This window comes from Entelurus aequoreus, linkage group LG19, assembly GCF_033978785.1.
Source record: "Entelurus aequoreus isolate RoL-2023_Sb linkage group LG19, RoL_Eaeq_v1.1, whole genome shotgun sequence".
Classification (NCBI taxonomy): Eukaryota; Metazoa; Chordata; class Actinopteri; order Syngnathiformes; family Syngnathidae; genus Entelurus; species Entelurus aequoreus.
The window spans coordinates 8,330,067-8,349,606 of NC_084749.1; the positions used below are offsets into that span (position 1 = coordinate 8,330,067).

General features: G+C 33.1%; 1 protein-coding gene across 1 annotated transcript in view; it reads right to left on the minus strand.

Annotated features, from left to right (window-relative positions):
• Positions 1-2,376: 2,376 nt before the first annotated feature.
• LOC133634841 (mitochondrial import inner membrane translocase subunit TIM44-like) overlaps positions 2,377-19,540 on the minus strand; it is a 42,556-nt gene continuing 25,392 nt past the window's right edge. Inside the window, exons 10-13 of the mRNA XM_062027478.1 lie at positions 17,816-17,866; positions 17,641-17,730; positions 12,038-12,148; positions 2,377-3,004 (exon numbers count right to left, since the gene is read on the minus strand). Of these exons, the coding sequence (XP_061883462.1) occupies positions 2,885-3,004; positions 12,038-12,148; positions 17,641-17,730; positions 17,816-17,866 (372 nt within the window). The 3' untranslated portion in view covers positions 2,377-2,884. The remainder of the gene's footprint in view (positions 3,005-12,037; positions 12,149-17,640; positions 17,731-17,815; positions 17,867-19,540) is intronic.

Consider the following 19,540-nt stretch of genomic DNA (forward strand, 5'->3'; position numbering starts at 1 on the left):
CAGCGAAGAAAAATCCTTAAGTGAGTCGCGCCGCTATGTGAGCCGCAGGGTTCAAAGCGTAGGGGAAAACAATGTACAGTAATGGTATTGTAACGCCATGTTGCAATTAACATAATTTGCATGTTTTGCTCCTTGCCAGACTTGAAATGACTTCATGAGAGGGAAGCGGGAGACAGGGGGAGATGTTACAGTTGTTGGGTTTCCCTCATTGAAATGACTTCATGAGAGGGAAGCGGGAGACAGGGGAGATGTTACAGTTGTCGGGTTTCCCTCATTGAAATGACTTCATGAGAGGGAAGCGGGAGACAGGGGAGATGTTACAGTTGTTGGGTTTCCCTCATTGAAATGACTTCATGAGAGGGAAGCGGGAGACAGGGGAGATGTTACAGTTGTCGGGTGTCCCTCATTGAAATGACTTCATGAGAGGGAAGCGGGAGACAGGGGAGATGTTACAGTTGTCGGGTTTCCCTCATTGAAATGACTTCATGAGAGGGAAGCGGGAGACAGGGGAGATGTTACAGTTGTCGGGTGTCCCTCATTGAAATGACTTCATGGGAGGGAAGCGGGAGACAGGGGAGATGTTACAGTTGTCGGGTTTCCCTCATTGAAATGACTTCATGAGAGGGAAGCGGGAGACAGGGGAGATGTTACAGTTGTTGGGTTTCTCTCATTGAAATGACTTCATGAGAGGGAAGCGGGAGACAGGGGAGATGTTACAGTTGTTGGGTTTCTCTCATTGAAATGACTTCATGAGAGGGAAGCGGCGGACAGGGGAGATGTTACAGTTGTTGGGTTTCCCTCAGACGACAGTTAGAAGATGTAAAGTAGGGCACTCGCTTAAAAGGAAGTGACACTCTATTGTGTGGAGTGTCATTTGTGTCACGAGAAGAGCATCACGCTTTGACGCTCACAAGTACTTTCCTTCACGCCGATGCTTCCATACGTTTCACGGCGTCTTCGTTTTATTCTGCTCCGTTTTTTAGTCGGGGAAATGTTGTTGTTGTCACTCAGCTGACGTCTGAGAGCAGCTGCCAGCTTGATGGCCGACCTCAGCCTGACGTCTGCTGAGACCAAGTGTGACACTTCTGTGGCCCACTTCTGTGCCCTGTCACACCCCCCGCGTGTGTGTGTGTATGTTCTTGTATTTCTACCCTTCTTGAGACATGAAGGAAAAGTATCTTCCATATGAGGAGGTGTGAACAAGTGATGACATCAATCAATAACATTGCATCTAATAGACAATGTCTCATTTGTGGTGACATCTATCAAAATGAGGGTGGTCCCAAAAAGGTGGGATTTTTCACATTGACTGTGTGTCGCTTTTAAAAGTGCTCCCTCTCTGGTCAACATATGAAATAACAAGTGTGTGTAAGAACATGAAATGCACCCCCTTTGGCCAAAATTAGTCAAAACAAATAAAATAAATATGGAGGTTAATTTGTTTTAATTACAAAAGATTTTACCAAATTTATGCCACTGAATTTTTTGCTTTTGAGTTTTGTGAAATGATGCTGACAATGACATTGAATACAAATGTATGAACAAAATGTGTTTAAAAATGCAGTTTGTTAAAATAAAATAAAATTCAGTGTAAAAAATATTCATTTCTTTAGAACTTTTAAAAGTTTTTAATTATTTTTTTACACTACATTTTCATACACTGAATTTTACAACGCTGTTGTAACAAACTCTATTTTTTAAACGCTCATTAAATTAAAACAAAAAAAGTGAGCAAAATGTATTTAACATACTCTGATGTAAAAAATAAAATAAAAAAAATAATCAGTAACTTTAAATGAGTTTAAAAAAAAAACATGGAGGTTAATTTGTTTTTATTACAAAAGATTTTACAAAATTTAAGTAACTGAATTTTTTGCTTTTGAGTTTTGTGAAATGATGCTGACAATGACATTGAATACAAATTGGTGAGCAAAATGTGTTTAAAAATGCAGTTTTTAAACAATGATTTTTTCAACACTACATTTTTATACACTGAACTTTATAACACTATTGTAACAAACTGTATTTTTAAACAAAATTAAATACATTAAATTAAATCAAATTAAAAAAGTGAGCAAAATGTATTTAACATACTCTAAAGTTTTTAAAAAAATGCAGTTTGTCAAAAAAAAAATTTAAAATTCAGAGTAAAAATATTCTTCGCTTGAAAACGTTTTTAATATTTTTATACATTTACTTTTTTTACACTACATATTTATACAGTTTTAACAAACAATTGTATTCAATGTAATTCTCAGCATAATTTGAGGTTAAAAAAAAAAAAAGTTAAATCATTTCACTAACTTCAAACACCGAAAAATCAGTTACATAATTCAGTGTAAAAAAATAAAAAGTTTTTAAAATAACGACACAAATTAAGCTCCATAACCAATAACAAAAATATATTATTCAGAGGCGGGTCACACTGACAAGATTGAAAAATTTGCAAACAAAAAAACAATTCATAACCCAAAAAATTAAAATACTTAAAACAAAATTTTTTGTTGTGGAATTATTTTTTAATTGGACATTCTTTTTTATATTTTTTTGCAATTTTTTAATGTTGTGTAAAAAGACATATTTGATCCTAACAGTACATTTAAAAAGGATGGAAATCGGGGATTATGTTGACTATTCCTAATAAATACAGACTTTATTATTTGGGACGTCCTTGATTGTGCTGGAGGTCTTTTCTCATGTGGAACTCTTCCTCTAAATGGGCATCAGGGTGTCCTGCACCTTAGTGAGCTTGGCACTCTAACGCCCTCTGGTGGGCGGCAGAGGAAGACGTCAGCCAGGCTGGTCCTCCCACATCCAGGCCTCCTCCTTCACGTCTGCTGCAGGTTCCAGAAGGTCCTCCTCCCCGGACTAGAGAGTCTTAGACTTAGAGGATCTGTTCTGTGCTGGAGGCGGAGATGTCCAGGAGTCTCCAGGCGGCGTGCGGGTTGAGTTCCTCTTGGTCTCGACACAGCGCCCACACGTACATCATCTTCAGGACTTTCTCCTGGCAGGAGGAAACCACAACATGACTCTCAACCTTCACGGACCTGTCCTCGTTCCATGGATCTCAAATCCCTTAAACAGTTCTCCCGCTTCTTTGAGCCCAGGGGGGTAAGAAACCGTTTGTTTGGGGCTGAAAAATCACGTAGCCTACACATATATTTATAATACATATTTCATTATTATAATTGGATATTAAAAGTATGTGAACGTTGGACTCCTACTTTGTTTAAAATATGTTTTATTGCCATAAAAACATAACATTTGTTTTTATAGCAAAAACATAAAAATATGCAATATTTTCCCCAAAACATTTTTTTCATGTTTTATGCCATTTTCCAAAGAAAACCCTGTTTTATATGGTAAAACATAAATTATTCAATATTTTCCCCGAAACATTTGATGTTTTATGCCATTTTTTTTCCAAAGAAAACCCTGTTTTATGGCAAAAACATAAAATATGCAACATTTTGTTTTATTTCATTTTTCCAAAGAAAATTCTGTTTTTTATGGCAAAAACATTAAATATGCAATATTTTCCCCAAAACATTTTGTTTGACATTTTTCCCAAGGAAAGGCTTGTTTTTTATGGCAAAAATATAAAATATGCAATATTTTCCCCCAAACATTTTGTTTCATGCCATTTTTCAAAAGAAAACCTTTAAATATGCAATATCTTCCCCAAAACATTTGATGTTTTATGACATTTTTTCCAAGGAAAGCCCTGTTTTTATGGCAAAGACATAAAATATGTAATATTTTCCCCACATTTTGTTTTATGCCATTTTTTCCAAAGAAAACTCTGTTTTTTACGGCAAAAACATTAAATATGCAATATTTTCCCCAAAACATTTTGTTTATGACATTTTTTCCAAGGAAAAGCCTGTTTTTTATGGCAAAAATATGAAATATACAATATTTTCCCCCAAACATTTTGTTTTATGCCCTTTTTTTCCCCAAAGAAAACCCTGTTTTGTGGAAAAAACATAAAAAATGCAATATTTTCCCCAAAGCAATTTTTTATGCTCTTTATTCCAAAGAAAACCCTGTTTTTTATGGCAAAAATATTAAATATGCAATATTTTCCCCAAAACATTTTATGTTGTATGCCATTTTTTCCAAAGAAAACCCTGTTTTTATGGCAAAGATATAAAATATGTAATATTTTCCCAAAAACATTTCATGTTTTATGCCATTTTTCCCCAAAGAAAACCCTGTTTTATGGCAAAAACATTAAATATGCAATATTTTCCCCAAAACATTTTGTTTTATGCCCTTTTTTTCCAAAAAAAAACTGTTTTATGGCAAAAACATTAAATATGCAATATTTTCCCCAAAACATTTTGTTGTATGCCCCTTTTTTCCAAAGAAAACCCTGTTTTGTGGAAAAAACATAAAACATGCAATATTTTCCCCAAAGCAATTTTTTATGCCTTTTTCCAAAGAAAACCCTGTTTTTTATGGCAAAAATATTAAATATGCAATATTTTCCCCAAAACATTTTATGTTTTATGCCATTTGTTCCAAAGAAAACCCTGTTTTTATGGCAAAGGTATAAAATATGTAATATTTTCCCAAAAACATTTCATGTTTTATGCCATTTGTTCAAAAGAAAACCCTGTTTTTTTATGGCAAAAACATTAAATATGCAATATTTTCCCCAAAACATTTTGTTTTATGCCCTTTTTTTCCAAAGAAAACCCTGTTTTGTGGAAAAAACATAAAATATGCAATATTTTCCCCAAAGCAATTTTTTATGCTCTTTATTCCAAAGAAAACCCTGTTTTTTATGGCAAAAATATTAAATATGCAATATCTTCCCCAAAACATTTTATGTTTTATGCCATTTTTTCCAAAGAAAACCTTGTTTTTATGGCAAAGATATAAAATATGTAATATTTTCCCAAAAACATTTCATGTTTTATGCCCTTTTTCCCAAAGAAAACCCTGTTTTATGGCAAAAACATTAAATATGCAATATTTTCCCCAAAACATTATGTTTTATGACATTTTTTCCAAGGAAAACACAGTTTTTTATGGCAAAAACATAAAATATTCAATATTTTCCCCAAAACATTTTGTTTTATGCCCTTTTTTTCCCCAAAGAAAACCCTGTTTTGTGGAAAAAACATTAAAAATGCAATATTTTCCCCAAAGCAATTTTTTATGCTCTTTATTCCAAAGAAAACCCTGTTTTTTATGGCAAAAATATTAAATATGCAATATTTTCCCCAAAACATTTTATGTTGTATGCCATTTTTTCCAAAGAAAACCCTGTTTTTATGGCAAAGATATAAAATATGTAATATTTTCCCAAAAACATTTCATGTTTTATGCCATTTTTCCCCAAAGAAAACCCTGTTTTATGGCAAAAACATTAAATATGCAATATTTTCCCCAAAACATTTTGTTTTATGCCCTTTTTTTCCAAAGAAAACCCTGTTTTGTGGAAAAAACATAAAATATGCAATATTTTCCCCAAAGCAATTTTTTATGCCCTTTTTTCCAAAGAAAACCCTGTTTTTTATGGCAAAAATATTAAATATGCAATATTTTCCCCAAAACATTTTATGTTTTATGCCATTTTTCCAAAGAAAACCCTGTTTTTATGGCAAAGATATAAAATATGTAATATTTTCCCAAAAACATTTCATGTTTTATGCCATTTGTTCAAAAGAAAAGCCTGTTTTTTTATGGCAAAAACATTAAATATGCAATATTTTCCGCAAACCATTTTGTTTTATGCCCTTTTTTCCAAAGAAAACCCTGTTTTATGGAGAAAAAAAACATAAAATATGCAATATTTTCTCCAAAATATTTTTTTTCATGTTTTATACCCTTTTTTCCAAAGAAACCCATATTTGTTTATGGCAAAAACATAAAATGTGCAATATTTTCCCCAAACATTTGATGTTTTATGCCATTTTTTCCCAAGGAAAACCCTGTTTTTTATGGCAAAAACATAACATATGCAATATTTTCCCCAAAACATTTTTTTTCATGTTTTAAGCCCTTTTTTTTCTAAAGAAAACCCTGTTCTTTATGGCAAAAACATACCCCCAAAATTGTTTATTTATGAAATGTTTTCCTCCTTCCTTGTTTACTTCTGTGACGACCTCCTTAAAGTTTTGTAATCAATCAGAAATATCAAGCAGCTAAAATGTACCAAACATCGATTAAGTGCAGAGAAATTGTTTTGCATTTTCCCATCATGCATTGCATGGAATTTAAATGTGTCTTTATTACAAAATAAAAAAAATTTTGACACTGAATTTATGTAACTGATTTTTATGCGTTGGAATTTTGTGAGCTGAATGTCATTTATTTCCAAAAAGTCTGAGACAGGATGGATTGCTTCAGTCTTAATTTACCAGTCTTGAGTTTTAATGCAATTCATATTTTTACACTGATTTTTTTTTTACACTATATTTAAAAAAAATATTTACACAATGAATTTTAAAACGGATTTTTAAAACACACATTTTGCTCACAATTTTCTATTTAGCATAATTTAACGTACTATAAAAAATAAGTTGTGTAATTGGGTGTCATTTTGAATTATGTGTTGTGTTTGGACATTTTTTGGGATAATACATATTCACATTCAGTGAGCAGGTTGTGACTTTCTGGGTTGTTGTTTTTTGCGCCATGACTGGGGAAGGTTGTTTGGATTGGGTCATATATAAAAATGCTGCGCAATTCATGGTCAGTAACTTGAATTGTTGACGTTGTCAGCAAGATGGCATCCATCTTCTTCTGGATTCTGTCAGGAACAACGAGTCTCCAACACGGTCGGTCCTGGGCTAGTTCTCTCAGCTGGTTTTTGCTTCAACATCAACACTTCTGTGCCAAGTCACTGACTTTCCTCTTTCCTTTTGGGGTTCCAGTCTGATGCCTGCTTAGTGATGTTGGATCTAAGTCCATCCCAACCGGATTCTGATTGATTCTAGCCCGCAGGTCCCGATTTGAAAAAACTTCCGGCCATCGGATCTGGATCAGGTTTCTGTTGACGAAGGACTGAAACTTTTTGGTGGATGGTTCCGTAACTCGCCATGTCTCCGAGCCCGACAGCACGCCATGGTTTGGACACCCCTGACCGATTGAGCCTTGTCCAAAGTGTGTTGGATGAGAAGTGTCCCTCCAAAGTGTGTTGGATGAGAAGTGTCCCTCCAAAGTGTGTTGGATGAGAAGTGTCCCTCCAAGGTGTGTTGGATGAGAAGTGTCCCTCCAAGGTGTGTTGGATGAGAAGTGTCCCTCCAAGGTGTGTTGAATGAAAAGTGTCCCTCCAAGGTGTGTTGGATGAGAAGTGTCCCTCCAAGGTGTGTTGGATGAGAAGTGTCCCTCCAAGGTGTGTTGGATGAGAAGTGTCCCTCCAAGGTGTGTTGGATGAGAAGTGTCCCTCCAAGGTGTGTTGGATGAGAAGTGTCCCTCCAAGGTGTGTTGGATGAGAAGTGTCCCTACAAGGTGTGTTGGATGATAAGTGTCCCTCCAAGGTGTGTTGGATGAGAAGTGTCCCTCCAAGGTGTGTTGGATGAGAAGTGTCCCTCCAAGGTGTGTTGGATGAGAAGTGTCCCTCCAAGGTGTGTTGAATGAGAAGTGTCCCTCCAAGGTGTGTTGGATGAGAAGTGTCCCTCCAAGGTGTGTTGGATGAGAAGTGTCCCTCCAAGGTGTGTTGGATGAGAAGTGTCCCTCCAAGGTGTGTTGGATGAGAAGTGTCCCTCCAAGGTGTGTTGGATGAGAAGTGTCCCTCCAAGGTGTGTTGGATGAGAAGTGTCCCTCCAAGGTGTGTTGGATGAGAAGTGTCCCTCCAAGGTGTGTTGGATGAGAAGTGTCCCTCCAAGGTGTTGTTCTGACTGAAAGACCTGCGTGACACAAAGACTTGTCCCTGACGCACTAGAATAGACGATGATGCTGATTGATGAGATGAAGTTGTTGTTGAGGGCCGACGATACAAACAGGAGCCAAAGGACTAAAGTGTCATTGTCTGCTGGCGGGGACACAACTTCTTACACTTTTCTGATTACTTGCCTTGCTGTTTATTGTCTTACCTTTAAATAAACATTGTTTTCACTACAGGACGTACCAGTTTATTGTCTTACCTTTAAATAAACATTGTTTTCACTACAGGACGTACCAGTTTATTGTCTTACCTTTAAATAAACATTGTTTTCACTACAGGACGTACCAGTTTATTGTCTTACCTTTAAATAAACATGGCTTTCACTACAGGACGTACCAGTTTATGGTCTTACCTTTAAATAAACATGCTTTTCACTACAGGACGTACCAGTTCTCTTCTTACGTGATTTACATTTTAGTGCCCAACTTATACTTCATTCATAGCCAAAGAAATACCTCCATCAGGGGTGTCCACACTTTGGCCACTGGGGGCCACACACTGAAAAATGAAAGCATGCAGGGGTCATTTTGAAATGTTCAATTTTCAAAAGGCTGTCCTCACTTTTGGTGAACACTAAAGATCCTGGGGACCCAAAAGGGTCTCAGTCATTAAAGGGTTGAAAATAAATCCCTTTCCACACCTACATACCCATAGATCAACTATCCATTTTTTCATGTTTTATGCCATTTTTCCCAAGGAAAATCCTGTTTTTTTACGGCAAAAACATAAAATATGCAATATTTTTCCTAAAACGTTTTATGCCCTTTTTTCTAAAGAAAATATTTTTTTTCAAGGCAAAAACATAAAATATAGAATATTTTCTCCAAAACATTTTTTCCAAAGAAAACTATGTTTTATGGCAAAAACATAAAATATGTAATATTTTCCCTACAACTTTTTTTGTATGTTTTATGCCCTTTTTTCTAAAGAAAATTCTGTTTTTTATGGCAAAAACATAAAATATGAAATATTATCCCCAAAACATTTTTTCCAAAGAAAACCGTTTTATGGCAAAAACATAAAATATGTAATATTTTTCCGAAAACATTTTTTTTAATGTTTTATGCAGTTTTTTCTAAAGAAAATCCTGTTTTTTATGGAAAAAACATAAAATATGCAATATTTTTCCTAAAACATTTTATGTTTTATGTCCTTTTTTCTAAAGAAAATCAATTTTTTTAAGGCAAAAACATAAAATATAGAATATTTTCTCCAAAACATTTTTTCCAAAGAAAACCATGTTTTATGGCAAAAACATAAAATATGTAATATTTTTCCTAGAACTTTTTTTTTTAATGTTTTATGCCCTTTTTTCTAAAGAAAATCCTGTTTTTAAAGGCAAAAACATAAAATATACAATATTTTCCCCAAAACATTTTTTCCAAAGAAAACACCGTTTTATGGCAAAAACATAAAATATGTAATATTTTCCCTAAAACATTTTTTTTTGTTTTATGCCCTTTTTTCAAAAGAAAATTCTGTTTTTAATGGCAAAAACATAAAATATGAAATATTATCCCCAAAAAATGTTTTCCAAAGAAAACCGTTTTATGGCAAAAACATAAAATATGTAATATTTTTCCTAAAACATTTTTTAAAATGTTTTATGCCCTTTTATCTAAAGAAAATCCTGTTTTTTATGGAAAAAAACATAAAATATACAATATTTTTCGTAAACATTTTTTTAATGTTTTATGCCATTTTTTCTAAAGAAAATCATGTTTTTATGGCAAAAAAAAAGTATGCAATATTTTCCCCAAAACATTTTTTCCAAAGAAAACCCTGTTTTATGGCAAAAACATAAAATATACAATATTTTTCCTAAAACTTTTTTTTTATGTTTTATGCCCTTTTTTCTAAAGAAAATCCTGTTTTTTAATGGCAAAAACATAAAATATACAATATTTTCCCGAAAACATTTGTTTATGTTTTATGCCCTTTTTTCTAAAGAAAATCCTGTTTTTTTATAGTAAAAACATAAAATATACAATATTTTTCCTAAAACATTTTTTGTTTTATGACCTTTTTTCCAAAGAAAATCCAGTTTTTAAGGCAAAAACATAAAATATACAATATTTTCCCCAAAACATTTTTTCCAAAGAAAACCCTGTTTTATGGCAAAAACATAAAATATACAATATTTTTCCTAAAACTTTTTTTTTATGTTTTATGCCCTTTTTTCTAAAGAAAATCCTGTTTTTTAATGGCAAAAACATAAAATATACAATATTTTCCCCAAAACATTTGTTTATGTTTTATGCCCTTTTTTCGAAAGAAAATCCTGTTTTTTTATAGTAAAAACATAAAATATACAATATTTTTCCAAAAACATTTTTTGTTTTATGACCTTTTTTCCAAAGAAAATCCAGTTTTTAAGGCAAAAACAGAAAATATACAATATTTTCCCCAAAACATTTTTTCCAAAGAAAACCCTGTTTTATGGCAAAAACATAAAATATACAATATTTTTCCTAAAACTTTTTTTAATGTTTTATGCCCTTTTTTCTAAAGAAAATCCTGTTTTTTAATGGCAAAAACATAAAATATACAATATTTTCCCCAAAACATTTGTTTATGTTTTGTGCCCTTTTTTCAAAAGAAAATCCTGTTTTATTATAGTAAAAACATAAACTATACAATATTTTTCCTAAAACATTTTTTGTTTTATGACCTTTTTTCCAAAGAAAATCCAGTTTTTAAGGCAAAAACATAAAATATACAATATTTTCCCCAAAATATTTTTTCCAAAGAAAACCCTGTTTATGGCAAAAACATAAAATATACAATATTTTTCCTAAAACTTTTTTTTTTATGTTTTATGCCCTTTTTTCTAAAGAAAATCCTGTTTTTCAATGGCAAAAACATAAAATATACAATATTTTCCCCAAAACATTTTTTCCAAAGAAAACCCTGTTTTATGGCAAAAATATAAAATATGTAATATTTTTCCATAAACATTTTTTTTAATGTTTTATGCGCTTTTTTCCAAGGAAAATCCTGTTTTTTTTACGGCAAAAACTAAATATGCAATATTTTCTCCAAAACATTTGTTTATGTTTTATGCCATTTTTTCTAAAGAAAATCCTGTTTTTTTATAGTAAAAACATAAAATATACAATATTTTTCCTAAAACATTTTATGTTTTATGCCCTTTTTTCTAAAGAAAATCCAGTTTTTAAGGCAAAAACATAATATACAATATTTTCCCCAAAATATTTTTTCCAAAGAAAACCCTGTTTATGGCAAAAACATAAAATATACAATATTTTTCCAAAAACATTTGTTTAGGTTTTATGCCCTTTTTTCTAAAGAAAATCATGTTTTTTATGGCAAAAACATAAAGTATGCAATATTTTCCCCAAAACATTATTTCCAAAGAAAACCCTGTTTTATGGCAAAAACAAAATAAGTAATACAACTTTTTTTTAATGTTTTATGCCCTTTTTTCTAAAGAAAATCCTGTTTTTTAATGAAAAACATAAAATATGCAATATTTTCCCCAAAACAGTTGTTTATGTTGTATGCCTTTTTTGCTAAAGAAAAACATGTTTTTTATGGCAAAAACATAAAATATACAATATTTTTCCTAAAACATTTTTTTATGCTTTATGCCCTTTTTTCCAAAGAAAACCAAGTTTTAATTATGGCAAAAACTTAAAATATGCAATATTTTCCCCAAAACAAAATGGAATATTTGATGTAAAGTCATTATATCCTTAAATAGATCAATAATTCATAAAAACATTACTTTTTAATTCATTATTATTAAAAACATTTTTTTTTGACTAAAGGTCTCGGAGATCCAAAAGGCTCTTACTCATAAAAGTGTTAAAAATAAGTCATATATTATTTTTGTCTTTCAACACTTAACTGTTTAAATCAACACACACAACACATGGAATGCATTTAAAATATATATTAATATATATACAGTATATATATAAATATATATATATACACAGAATATACTTGTATATATATATATAAATATATATACACATTGTGTGTGTGTGTGTGTGTGTGTGTGTGTGTGTGTGTGTGTGTGTGTGTGTGTGTGTGTGTGTGTGTGTGTGTGTGTGTGTGTGTGTGTGTGTGTGTGTGTGTGTGTGTGTGTGTGTGTGTGTGTGTGTAACTTACAGGGTCACCCTCCACCACTACTCCTTTGGTGTTGCGTATGACCATCACTAACTGAGCCTGGAAGGTGATGATGAGCACAGGACCCTGGTCCATCATCTTCCCCATGGCCAGCTGGGGAAGACAACCACACACACAACAATATTTACAGGCAACGCTGTCGAAGTGGAGGCACGTACATAAGAGCGCCCACAAAACGGCGCATCCTGAAGCGACTTGAAGATCATCCATGCAACATTTTGACCAAACCACCACCATTACATGTTATGTAGACCAGTGTTTTTCAACCACTGTACCGCGGCACACTAGTGTACCGTGAGATATTGCCTGGTGTGCCGTGGGAAATTATGCAACTTCACCTAATTGGTCCAAAAAATATTTTTTGCAAATCAATAATTATAATCTGCAAATAACGTGCCGTTGCGGTGTAGAACTCGGCAGGGTAACCACATAGTACTCCATGTCAGTAGGTGGCAGCAGGTAGTTATTTGCTTTGTAAAAGTCAGAATGTGTCGGGTGAGACGAGGATGGTTTGTTGTGATCCCAATGTGCAGACCACAGCGGGAGGCAGTGTGCAGGTAAAAAGGTATGTGACGCTTAAACCAAAAATGAACGAAAGGGAACGGGAAAGGCACTGGCTATGTAAAACGAAAGTAAAACTGAATTGGCTACAAAGTAAACAGAAACAAAATGCTGGACGACAGCAAAAACTTACGGCGTCCACAAAGTACATCCGTACATGACATGACAATCAACAATGTCCACACAAAGAAGGATAGCAACAACTGAAATATTCTTGCTTGCTAACACAAAGGAGGTGCGGGGAATAGCGCTCAAAGGATAAGACATGAAACTGCTACAGGAAAACACCAACAAAACAGGAAGGGCCACTAAAATAACAGCGCAAGACAAGAACTAAAGCACCACACACAGGAAAACACCAACAAACTCAAAATAAGGCACGACGACCTGGTGGAGTTTCATTTTTTTAACATTTTCTGCTGGTGGTGTGCCTCCGTATTTTTAAATGAATAAAATGTGCCTTATCGATTCTATACCAAGTAGTTACAGGATCATACATTGGTCATATTCAAAGTCCTCATGTGTCCAGGGACGTATTTCCTGACTTTATAAACATAATATGAACTTGAAAAAAGATTTTGTGAAGATAAAAAATATCTACGTAATCATAGTAGTATCGACTAGATACGCGCTTGTACTTGGTATCATTACAGTGGATGTCAGGTATATGGCGTTTGTTTACATTGTGACGCCGGTGAGCTATTGTATCCTCCTACGGTGTGTAGTGAAGCATGTTTAGCGATTCCTCGTCCTCCAGTGATAATGGTACTTGTAAGAAACATACTTTATTTGCCGATTGCGGATGTATGTTTGCTGCTACCTAGCTATCCATGTCTTAAAGCACCTCTTCCAGAGGGTGTTTCAGTGTTATAACCTCACCTTTACCTTCAGTTTTTAGACCAAAATGCGTCCATTCTCCCTTTTCTGTCTACACACTGTGTCTGCTTGTAAGTACTCTGTGTGTGTGCGCTGCCGAACATGCTCCTCTGCTCGTAAAACCAGCATTGTCACGCTGTCATGCCCGGGAACCGGTACTTTTCAAACAGTATAGTACATTTTATTTTTTTTCCACAAAACAGGTTTTCTTTGGAAAAAAGGGCATAAAACAAAATGTTTTGGGGAAAATATTGCATTTTTATGTTTTCGTCATAAAAAAACTGGGTTCCTTGGAAAACATTTTTTATAAAACATATAATGTTTGGGGAAAATATTGCATATTTAATGTTCTTGCCATAAAAAACAAGGTTTTCCTTGGAAAAAATGTCATAAAACAATGTTTGGGGAAAATATTGCTTATTTAATGTTTTTGCCATAAAACAGGGTTTTTTTTGTGAAAAAGGGCATAAAACATGAAATGTTTTGGGGAAAATATTACATATTTTATGTCTTCGCAATAAAAACAGGGTTTCCCTGGGAAAAAATGTCATAAAACAAAATGTTTGGGGGAAAATATTGCATATTTAAAGTTTTTGCCATAAAAAACAGGGTTTTCTTTGGGAAAAAATGGCATAAAACACAATGTTTGGGGGAAAATATTGCATATTTAATGTTTTTGCCATAAAAAACAGGGTTTTCTTTGGGAAAAAAATGGCATAAAACACAATGTTTGGGGGAAAATATTGCATATTTAATGTTTTTGCTATAAAAAACAGGGTTTCCTTGGATAAAATGTCATAAAACATAAAATGTTTTGGGGAAAATATTACATATTTAATGTTTTTGCCATAAAACAGTTTTTTTGGGGGGGCTTAAAAAAATTAAAAGTTTTTGGGAAAATATTACATATTACATATTTTACGTTTTTGCCATAAAAAACAGGGTTTTCCTTGGAAAAAATGTCATAAAACATATAATGTTTGGGGAAAATATTGCATATTTAATATTTTTGCCATAAAAAACAGGGTTTTCTTTGGAAAAAAAATGGCATGAAACACAATGTTTGGGGGGAAATATTACATATTTAATGTTTTTGCTATAAAAAACAGGGTTTCCTTGGATAAAATGTCATAAAACATAAAATGTTTTGGGGAAAATATTACATATTTAATGTTTTTGCCATAAAACAGTTTTTTTGGGGGGGGCTTAAAAAAATTAAATGTTTTTGGGAAAATATTACATATTTTATGTTTTTGCCATAAAAAACAGGGTTTTCCTTGGAAAAAATGGCATAGAACATGAAAAAAATGTTTTGGGGAAAATATTGCATATTTTATGTTTTTTCCACAAAACAGGGTTTTCTTTGGAAAAAAGGGCATAAAACAAAATGTTTTCGGGAAAATATCAAATATTTTATGTTTTTGGCATAAAAAACTGGGTTTTCCTTGGAAAGAAATGTCATAGAACACAACATATTTGGGGAAAATATTGCATATTTAATGTTTTTGCCATAAAAAACGTTTTTTTTGGAAAAAAAAATGGCATGAAATGGGAGAAAATATTGCATATTTAATGTTTTTGCTATAAAAAACAGGGTTTCCTTGGATAAAATGTCATAAAACATAAAATGTTTTGGGGAAAATATTACATATTTAATGTTTTTGCCATAAAACAGTTTTTTTGGGGGGCTTAAAAAAATTAAAAGTTTTTGGGAAAATATTACATATTACATATTTTATGTTTTTGCCATAAAAAAACAGGGTTTTCCTTGGAAAAAATGTCATAAAACATATAATGTTTGGGGAAAATATTGCATATTTAATGTTTTTGCCATAAAAAACAGGGTTTTCTTTGGAAAAAAATGGCATGAAACACAATGTTTGGGGGGAAATATTACATATTTAATGTTTTTGCTATAAAAAACAGGGTTTCCTTGGATAAAATGTCATAAAACATTAAATGTTTTGGGGAAAATATTACATATTTAATGTTTTTGCCATAAAACAGTTTTTTTGGGGGGGCTTAAAAAAATTAAATGTTTTTGGGAAAATATTACATATTTTATGTTTTTGCCATAAAAAACCAGGTTTTCCTTGGAAAAAATGTCATAAAACATATAATGTTTGGGGAAAATATTGCATATTTAATGTTTTTGCCATAAAACAGGGTTTTTTTTGTGAAAAAGGGCATAAAACATGAAATGTTTTGGGGAAAATATTACATATTTTATGTCTTTTCAATAAAAACAGGGTTTTCCTGGGAAAAAAATGTCATAAAACAAAATGTATTGGGGAAAATATTGCATATTTAAAGTTTTTTGCCATAAAACAGTTTTTTGGGGGGGGGGGCTTAAAAAAAATTAAATGTTTTGGGGAAATTATTACATATTTTATGTTTTTGCTATAAAACAGGGTTTTCTTTGTAAAAAAAATGGCATGAAACACAATGTTTTTGGGAAAATATTGCATATTTAATGTTTTTACTATAAAAAACAGAGTTTTCCTTGGAAAAAATGTCATGAAACATACAATGTTTTGGGGAAAATATTGCATATTTAATGTTTTTGCCATAAAAAAACAGGGTTTTCTTTGGAAAAAATGTCATAAAACATGACAAAAATGTTTTGGGGAAAATATTGCATATTTTATGTTTTTGGCATAAAAAACTGGGTTTTCCTTGGAAAGAAATGTCATAGAACATAAAATATTTGGGGAAAATATTGAACTTTTATGTTTTTGGCATAAAAAACTGGGTTTTCCTTGGAAAAAAATGTCATAAAACATATGTTTGGGGAAAATATTGCATATTTAATGTTTTTGCCATAAAACAGGGTTTTCTTTGGGAAAAAGGCCATAAAACATGAAATGTTTTGGGGAAAATATTACACATTTGATGTCTTTGCCATAAAAACCTCAAAAAAAGGTTGAAAAACACTGATGTAGACCACAAGGAAGTATTTTACATTTAGAAAAAAAATCATAATTAAAGCTGCAAGCAGCGATGGACGGGACCGACTTTGAGGGCTCATAAAATCCAAACCGGAGCACTAATTAAAACTCTTTCATCAACTTTCAATCAGAAGGGTTCAATCTCTCTCCTGTGCTAATTTGAAGCCGACACCACAAACGCGCTCAGAGGAGATAATGTTTGAAAAAAGGTGACTGTTTTTACTCAACTTTTGTTTTGAAGGGGGAATTGCAAACTTCCTGTTGATTTTTGCTGGGGGTTGTCAGTGTATGAAATCTAGGTCTAAGTGAAACCTACATAGAGGTTTTTGTTTCATGTCTCTACGACATTCCTACTGGGAGTTAGGGGCTGTTTTGTCTGTGTTTTCTTCCTAGGGGGCGCTAGAGCGCAATTTTGAGTTTTTTTATTCGATCGCAATTTTCGCCAGTCCTGATGTGTGTGTCCAATCTGGTGAGTTTTGAAGCATGTTAAGGGGGTCAAATTACAGCTCAAAGAGGCGGGGGTATAATAATAAAACGCTAGAAATACAACAGGGTCCTCTGTCCCAAAGGGACATCGGTCCCTAATAATATGACCCCTTTAATGCGCCTTATAATCTGGTGCGCCTTTTGTATGAAAACAGACCTGACTAGACCCGCTCATCGGCACTGCGCCTTATAATCCGGTGCGCCCTATGGTCCAGAAAATACGGTATATCTGCAAATTTATTTTCAAATATAGTGTGTGTGGCTTATATACCGATGTGTTCCATAGCCCGGAAAAAAGGGTAATACCTATAAGAGGGTGTCTGAGCATTATTATCTTTGAGAGATAGATGATTTGATAGCGCTCTTGCAGAGAAATAGTGAGATGCATGGTGATAAATGTGATCTCACAAGGATGGATATGCTTGGCTCCCTTTGCAATACTGCCATTCTGTGCAATTACCTTCCAGAAGGATTCACGTTGCCAGCGGTGATGACCATCTGTGGGAGATTTGGGGCACGCCACTGAGGAGGGCTGATTTTAGCAAAAAGGATCAAGCTGCAGTTCCTATTCTACTTTTCCACCAACGTCCTAAAGCTTTGAGTAATTAACTATCCCCCCGCAACGATCCAACGGGTCCACTTGTGTTCTAAACACGCTGGGATGAGCGGGCCATGGGCCAGTACGCTAAACTACGTCGGAGGGCGGTGACTTACGTCAATGCTGTCGATATCCAGGATCTTGGAGTGGAACTGAAGCCCCATGGCCTTGGCTTGCTGGATGGGGTGTGCCAGCTGACTGTACGTCTTCGGGGCATGGGGGAAAAAAACACAAGGTGTCACGGCCGTACAGAAGCGTAATGCTGTCCACGCACCAAACAACTGGACTTACCGCTTCATAACACCAGTCCTTGAGCACCTCCAGCTCGCCTCGGATCATTGCCTGCATGGAGAGAGAACAGTGCTCAAGTGTTAAAGCATCTCTGCAAACTCATAGAGTCCTCGGAAAAATAAAAAATAAACAATAACAAGGAAATGCACTAAGAGAGCGCAGACCTCCGCCAGGCTCTAATAGTAAAATATACTTTGAAAAAATCCCTGCATTCAGACTAGGCTTGTTCCGATATCAATATGTATTTCGATACTATTCTAACTAAAGGGGACCACAAAAAATGGCATTATTGGCTTTATTTGAACAAAAAATCTTATGGTACATTATCTGTAGTCCATAACGCTGATTGTTCAGATTTAGTCTAGACCTGGCTAGACCTGACCATGTGCATGAACTGATGAAGCCTGCTCAAATGATATTCAATATTTTCCCCAAAACATTTTGTTTTATGCCCTTTTTTCCAAAAAAAACCCTGTTTTGTGGAAAAAACATAAAATATGCAATAATTTCCCCAAATCATTTTTTTCATGTTTTATGCCATTTTTTCCAAAGAAAACCCTGTTTTTTTATGGCAAAAACATTAAATATGCAATATTTTCCCAAAAACATTGTATGTTTCATGACATTTTTTCCAAGGAAAACCCTGTTTTTTATGGCAAAAACATTAAATATGCAATATTTTCCCCAAAACATTGTGTTTCATGCCATTTTTTTCCAAAGAAAACCCAGTTTTATGGCAAAAACATAAAATATGTAATATTTTTCCCAAACATTTAATTTTTTTAAGCCCCCCGCCCCCCAAAAAAAACTGTTTTATGGCAAAAACATTAAATATGTAATATCTTCCCCAAAACATTTTATGTTTTATGACATTTTATCCAAGGAAAACCATGTTTTTTATAGCAAAAACATTAAATATGCAATATTTCCCCCCAAACATTGTGTGTCATGACATTTTTTTCCCAAAGAAAACCCTGTTTTTTATGGCAAAAACTTTAAATATGCAATATTTTCCCCAAAACATTTTGTTTTACATTTTTTCCAAGGAAAACCCTGTTTTTATGGCAAAGACATAAAATATGTAATATTTTCCCCAAAACATTTCATGTTTTATGCCCTTTTTCCCAAAGAAAACCCTGTTTTTATGGCAAAAACATTAACTATGCAATATTTTCCCCAAACATTATAGGTTTTATGACATTTTTCCAAGGAAAACCTTGTTTTTTATTAAATATGCAATATTTTCCCCAAATATTTTATGTTCTATGACATTTTTTCCAAGGAAAACCCTGTTTTTATGGCAAAGACATAAAATATTCAATATTTTCCCCAAAACATTTTGTTTTATGCCCTTTTTTCCAAAGACAACCCTGTTTTGTGGAAAAAACATAAAATATGCAATATTTTCCCCAAAACATTTTTTTCATGTTCTATGCCATTTTTTCCAAGGAAAACCCTGTTTTTATGGCAAAAACATAAAATATGTAATATTTTCCCAAAAACATTTAATTTTTTTAAACCCTTTCCCCCCCAAAAAAATACTGTTTTATGGCAAAAACATTAAATATTTAATATTTTCCCCAAAACATTTTATGACATTTTATCCAAGGAAACCCTGTTTTTTATAGCAAAAACATTAAATATGCAATATTTTCCCCAAACATTATATGTTTTATGACATTTTTCCAAGGAAAACCTTGTTTTTTATTAAATATGCAATATTTT